This window comes from Branchiostoma floridae, chromosome 8 (assembly GCF_000003815.2).
Source record: "Branchiostoma floridae strain S238N-H82 chromosome 8, Bfl_VNyyK, whole genome shotgun sequence".
Lineage (NCBI taxonomy): Eukaryota > Metazoa > Chordata > Leptocardii > Amphioxiformes > Branchiostomatidae > Branchiostoma > Branchiostoma floridae.
The window spans coordinates 21,566,954-21,574,178 of record NC_049986.1 but is presented as its reverse complement, the minus strand read 5'-3'; the positions used below and the strand labels follow the sequence as shown (position 1 = coordinate 21,574,178).

Below are 7,225 nucleotides of genomic sequence, written 5' to 3'. Positions count from 1 at the left end.
ATTTACCATAAGAACACAGTCATCAGAAAACATCTCAACAGAAATTGTACCATCAAACATAGACAATATTAGATATACACTTGTTCATTTCTCATTTAATTATTGACCTAATATGACTCAAAGTCATACACATGGACCTCTATAAGCCTTTGCCCTTCCTCTCTGGACATCATAAATGATACCCTAATCATCCAATCAAAGTTATAAACCAAGCATAAAGGTTAGAGGCCAGCTACTTCCTGCCCATGGTGGAACTACGTCAGACTTGGCGGGATATCCTGCCCTATCTGTGCACCACAAGCTGCTGTCCAACCTGCTTCCTTCTACTCACTCTGTACACAGATGGGAGATAACACTCATGGCTGTGCTTCATACTTAAATCATTAATAGTTCGCAAACGAGAGACACCAGGGATGTAAATAACACATGTAAAACAGTTAAAAACAAAGGAAGGTTAAAAGGGTTCAGAATCACACAATTAAAACACAAATATGAGCCTTTTTCATCATGTTCACTTCTTGCCCTTTAAAGAATTACTACACTATCAAACTACTACACTATCAATTCTGTCAGACTTTTCCAATTCACTATGTAGCTGAACAACATTAACCTATTTTTTTCTCATGACAAAAGCTTTGTTCACATTTTGTATGTACCACTACCAGTTCAGATGAATGCAAAAAGAGGCTGTTTTCAAATTTTAGAGGAGAGCTGCCTCTACTTCCTGTTTGTGACATTTTACAGCCATAAGGCTGGGCTGATATTCAATTACCTCAGATTGTGTCAACAGATAAGACAGACATACATTTACATGTACATACAAAGTGGCTCAAAACATACAAACACAAATGATACCATGATGATACATATGATACATAGGTTGCTGTGTCTACAGTTGCCATATAATATATTCTATCTTTTTGCAAAAGGCACATATCATACATGTAAGTTCTTTCTCGCTTTCTCATCATTATCTTATTGTGCTCGTCCTATGAAGCTGAAAGCCTTCATCATAATAAAATTGTCTGTGTATTCTATGTAGGGACCCTGAGGATAATTGCTACTGTGAAAAAGCAATTCCTGTGCTCACCTGTAAAGGTGCATTATTTAAGAAACCTTAACACGAATGACGTCACCAGTCAGACAAGCTAGCGTATACGTTTACTCTAACGTTTACCCTAAAGTTAATAGTTACACAAGTACAAGTGTGCACAAGAGTAGCTGACGCAATACTACGCTGGAAGAAACTCGTACATGCGGGCACATGCAAATTTACAATCCATTACCCTGTAGTACTGGTAAGTGCTTTACATGAGAGTTACGTCAAACATTCTAGGGTACCCTTTGTATCAACATCCTGTGTTGAAGTATATATATCTTACTACAACCCTCCCATATAATAAACTGACCTATATGTATAGTATGCCATATCACGTTCTCAATTCAACCCAATTCATAATATCTCTGACTACTTTTAGGCTGTTCCAGAGGTAGTAACAAGAAAGCGATATTGCAAAATCAGTTTTACGATCTTTCTTTCACACGTGTCACTTTACTTTTAATTCAATTTCAAACTCATATTTTAGAAATAAGCTATGCTCCTCCAATAAATCGAACAGTTCATTCATGCTCCCTTACAGTCCAAAGTAAAAGGGAATATCTACACCAAAACCCCATAGGTGTTGTAGGAGTTGACATATTTTTCTTGGCATAAGGGTATATCCATGTGTTTGCATATAACATATCACACATATCTAAACCTTGTCTAAATCTTCCCTTAGATCTCAATGGGGTTATTTTACTTCTAGAAGATAATCCATACCAAAATCCCAAACCTGTCAAAACACAGCTGCAAGCTCTAACATATCTTCCCTGACACAAGCGAATGTCCCAATGTTTACATATAACACATCACACATGTCTGAGTCCTGGCCGCCTCCCAGGACTGGCTGACCTAAACCTAATTTAGGACGTCCCTGCACAAATGGCCGCAATTACTATGGTAATGGGAAACTTAATTCTGTCCATTTACAGTGGAGTCCGCTCCCAGGGGAAGGAGACTGAAGGAAAATTTCTACACTTCAGTCTTCACCACTGACCCTGACCTGTATGCTGTGGGAAATATTTCATTGTGGGAAAGATGGAAACTCCAAGCAGATGCTGCAAGATATGTAGCGATATATACCTGATAGATTTATTAGGACTTGATATAATCTGTATCTTTGTTATATTTTATCTGACCCTTACCTCCCTAATGACCTCAATGAAAAGCGACCTGTAGGCCGATATGTGCTTCTCGTGAATACATAAAGATACTAACAAACAAGAAAAAATGTTCTGTTTTTCTAGCTGTTTCTGTTACAAGGGGCCTTCTGAAAATTAAAAAAAAAAAGTTAAAGTTTGCCCATGCATCTACGGATGCGTAGGGTGGCGCCCATCTCCACTTCGAAGCCCTTGGGCCACACATTTGTGCAAGTCACTACAGCAGGGGGCTGGTCCGCTGGTAGCAGTGATGTGTGTTTAACTTCCATACTCATGAGAAGCTGCTGAGTGCTAAGCAGAGAAAGCAGCATGTACCATTTTTAGAGTCTTTGGTATGACTCGGCTTCTGAAAATTGGAAACTAGAAAATGTAATGATTTTGCCTCCAAATATCTGCTTGGAGAAAGCAGCAGTACATGTGGGTGTCCTTGAGGCAAATACCAACAGACAGCAAACCCCTGACCCATAAAAGAAGGTGCGCATATTTTCTTAAAATAGCCGGTTTGATGATACCAAACAAACAAAGACAAGCATGTTAATTATGACAAGAACCCACTTAAGATGCTCACTTTCATTTGGAATTTTACAGATAAAGGTGGAAAAAATGTTCTCACTTCTTGTCAATGATATTCACAGATATCTAAAAGTGTTCATAACAGAAGAAAGGGAGTGCAACATGTAATCAAAATAATTTGGAGGTTTGGCAAGATGTAATAGCGAAAGAATGTTGATAGAGTGGCTACCATACAGGGTAATTGCAGACTCTAGTAAAGGCTCAAAATACCAGTCTTTATAGCATCTAATAATTGCATGCAAGTGCCCCAAAATAATGGCACAAACCCCTTTTATTTTGCTTGTATGCTGATTTTTGGTCAGTTCTTCTAAGAAATGGTGTAAACATAATGGTGTAATAATATTTACACTATTTTAGCCCTAGTCTTCTCCCTGAGGGGATTTCTCCCCAAAGTTATCCCAGAAGAATGTAATTACAGTACAATCCCTGACATGATTTGTCCTGGCAGCCCGGCCATTCCATAATTCCTGAAATTGTGCCAAAACTGGAGCAGCTAAACCCAAAACAGTAGCAGATGTCACAAAGCTCACAGAAGGTGTACAGATGTGCCTTATACAAGGCTGACCTGACCAGTCTATGTACCCTTTCAACCTGATGTAGTCTATAGATAGCTGAAACACAATGGGAGTCACCTGCAATGTAAACATGTCAACATCCAGCATTACCATTGGTAAACATTACCTGTACTGTCCAGAAATCTATAACAAGGTGGTGCTCTGGGTCTGGGAGGGTGAAACTCAGCACAAAACGAACAAATTTCAATGAGATTATTTTCGTCAAATTGCCTGATTTGTAAATTAAAAAAAGGTTGTGCAGAGATCATAAAAAGGTGGTATACCATTATTACATTGCTAAGAGAGAGCCCTACTGTATTTAATAGACTTATCTCAACATGATTGAGTCAGACTAAATGAAGATTTATTCCATGTCAAATCCAATCCTAGCATAAAATCCTGTCAGAATCATAAATTGAAATTGTTATTCAGATATTTCGTAGCAGATTTCTTCCTTATGACTGTTTATCTGCTCTCTCGGAATGCCCGGAGAGAGGAGGAATTCCGCTGGAATTTTTGTGGGTGGGTCGGCCCTGTTTGAGCTAACTGGAATATTCATCATACACAATACGGTTCCACCGTTCAGTCTGGTGCACCAGACATTCTGTCTCCCTCACTGTATGCTTCTTTAATATGGTACCAAATAACCAATTTGACGATTATACGCTCTGTCATCGGTGCATTGTTGCTGAACTATTGTGTTTTGCCTGCAAGCAGAGCTGACATCAGGGGGTGAAGGCGTTAGCATAAATCTATAACAAACGTGTTTTCAACTGTTTTGTGATGATAAGGGAAGATAATAAGCCAGGAACACCGTGGGGGGACATTAACATCTGTATGTAATACTGTTTAAATTAGCGGTCTCACTTGCATGACGAAACCTTGATGTCTTTAATCATAAGGGACAGCAAAGGATTACAATATACATGTACTAGAATTTAGTAGAAAATGAATAGTAAAACAGAAAAAGAAACTGACAAAAAGTTTTTTAAGCAACTTACACCCCCAACAATACATTGACGACAACATCATTTTCCTTGGAGTCACAACCATACTGTTACTAACAAAACATACAAGCAGCTTTGAATAAAAACATGCCATTAGTTTCCCTTGACATTGAGCACTTCCTTGGAAATTGGTATACAAAGAGAAACCTTGTTAGATTGATTTTCAAACTGAGCTTACCAAAATAAAGGCTTACAAAATCATACCATTAGTAGAAACAGTTGAGTTTGTCCATGTGCGTGCCTTTGGCTTTGTCTTTTGTTTAGTGAAACAGTGACAAAGGGACCTTTCTGCAAACAATGCAGCTGTTGACTTTGTGATGAGTAGTCTTGAGCAAGTCAATGGCGACCTTTCCAGCGGAAACTGGTGGGTGGAAGCCGGCTTCCTCCAGGCAGTTTGACTCTCTCACAGAGACAACAATGATTTAGATTAAGTAACAAAACACCTGTGATTGGATTACCTGCCTAGAGTAACAGCCTGGTAACACCTGAACATGTATCGTACACAAACAAGCGACTGGCGTCTGTTGTCTTTACATACAGATTTACATCTCTACATTACCTATCGCATGTACTAGTACTGAGTTAACAGTACTCAAACTAGTGTACTACCAAATTCTATCTGCAAAGAAAACTGCAATAGTTTGCCTTTCCGTTGAGGGATCAGTGAAAATCCTTGAAATGCTTCCACCATGTACCGTATACAAACAAGCGACCAGCATCTGTTGTCTTGACATGGAGATTATGTTTCTACTTTTCCCACAACATGGCTTCAAGACACTACCAAATCCTATCAGCAAATAAACCTTGTAACATTTTACAGTAATAGTATTGGTAACCTTTCATTGAAAAATCAGAGAAAATCCTTGAAACACAACAAATTGAACAATGCCACAAATACAAGCAACTGGCATCTGTTGTCCTTGTATTGAGATTGTGTTTCTATTTTTCTCACAGCATGGCTTCATGAATAGTGACTCAGAACATGTGTATTCAACAGTCAATGAAAACGGCCATTGTTCACCTTTTAAACATTGATAAAGCACAGAAAATCCACTTGTCTTGTGGAATGCAGAGCTGTTTATGCCTGCCCTAAGCTATCCCTAGCTGGAAAAATAGTAGAAATTGGCCAAATAGACTGAAAACACACCAGAGGAGTTGGTTGGCCGAGGAGTGCAGTTTGCGACCTACACCTCTGGTGTGCTTTCAGTTTTTTTACCAATTTCTACTATTTTTCCAACGACCTGGGGACCCTAGTACGGCTAAGCTATCCCCACTATCAACGCAGATACAGCTCACTCACAGTACCCAGCCATGCATAAATCATTGGTGCAACCATGCAGGACAGCACTGGTGACTGATATATGGATGGAAAACAGGCAATTAGATGTCTTCTCTTTACACTCTACACTTAACACTTGTGTGGCCACCGGACGCTGAAAAGACGACAGCTATAATTAAGGAGAACAAACACTTTAACAACAATGGCTGGTACGAATCCGGAATAAAGTCTTCAATCAAAGGATATAAAACATAACATTACATGTATGTAGTACAATACTGAAATGGTTGCAGATATGCTTGGAAGACATACCATTGAAAGGAAGAAATGGGTTCTCAATTTGTTTAACGTCCACTGCACCTAACAACCGCACTCCGCCTCTAAGTAAATATGAATACCGTCCCCATAAAAATGTCAAGGACTTTATAATGCAGGGAATGCAGCACATAATTTTGACAACATAAAAATGTAATGATGTTATGGTACAGATACATACAGAATGTGTCAGATCTCCATGTTTTAAGGCATATGGTATGCACACATGCCATCTTTAGTAGCACTAAACACAACACAGTGTCTTGTTGAAGGCTGCTGACATGTGTAGGCGTGTGAAATACGCACTAATGCCAGCCGTATCATATTCACATGACGATCGTAATTTTTCAAGCAAAAGACAGCATAATGAAAGTCATGAGGTTGTAGGGGAAGTGTGGATTGTGAAAAAGGAAACAAAAACGTCTGTCTGATATGGAAATTTTGTTCATGAATCATGTAATGTCGGCATGTGCCAAGGGCACACACGTAAAACATGTAACGTTAGCATGAACGTGCAAGGACGACGTCATAACAAAACATGAAATTATGCTGCACTGTTTGGCGTTGCTTGGTGGATTAAAGACAAAGAAAAGACGTTTCTTAAATCTACAAGGACCCCGTGTAGTTGTGAGAAGACAGATTAGACGTTTGTGTTATGGTGGGGGCCCTGATTCAGTGGCTGAGCAATGCGGACAACTATAACCTGTCACTCAGCCCACACCCACCCACCGTCACACACTCACAGCTAACGGTTCACAGCCTGAGCTACAACTCGTGTGCACTCACATGGGAAATATGCACATGACGACGATAAAAGCATCACATAGGCAAACTCGGGATCAAAACCTCCAGCATAAAAATGTAAGGGCAGCTATGAAGGAAATTTCCGCGACGATAGAGAGGAAATTTCCAAGCGCCCCCCTCCCCATCTACCCCACCCCCAAACTTTGCGTTCTGTACATAATAAAGCTCCACACTTACCCGGCTCTCGCTATGCCGGCTGAAGAAATTCATCTCCGACGCGACTGCAGTGACGTATACACCCTCCTTAGCTCCTGTCACTTCGTCATTCCTTCGCCGTACGTCTTAAGAATGCTCGAAGACGGTGTTGTTTTGCCCAGAAGCAGAGTTTTTGGCACACACTCCCGCCTCGACACCTGGATGAAAGTCCCACAATATGTCCGTGTGGCCACACGGGCGGAGCACACACCAATTAGCCGACTCACAGATAAGAA

General features: G+C 40.0%; 1 protein-coding gene across 3 annotated transcripts in view; it reads right to left on the bottom strand.

Annotated features, from left to right (window-relative positions):
- The window catches only part of LOC118420977 (ral guanine nucleotide dissociation stimulator-like 1), a 43,450-nt gene extending 36,225 nt beyond the window's left edge, over positions 1–7,225 (bottom strand). For 2 of the 3 annotated variants that reach the window (XM_035828082.1, XM_035828084.1), the window contains exon 1: positions 6,972–7,224. In XM_035828082.1, coding sequence (XP_035683975.1) covers positions 6,972–7,004 — 33 coding nt within the window. In that variant the 5' untranslated portion in view covers positions 7,005–7,224. Of the gene's footprint in view, positions 1–6,971 lie in introns of all 3 variants that reach the window. The other variant, XM_035828083.1, reaches the window with a different exon arrangement.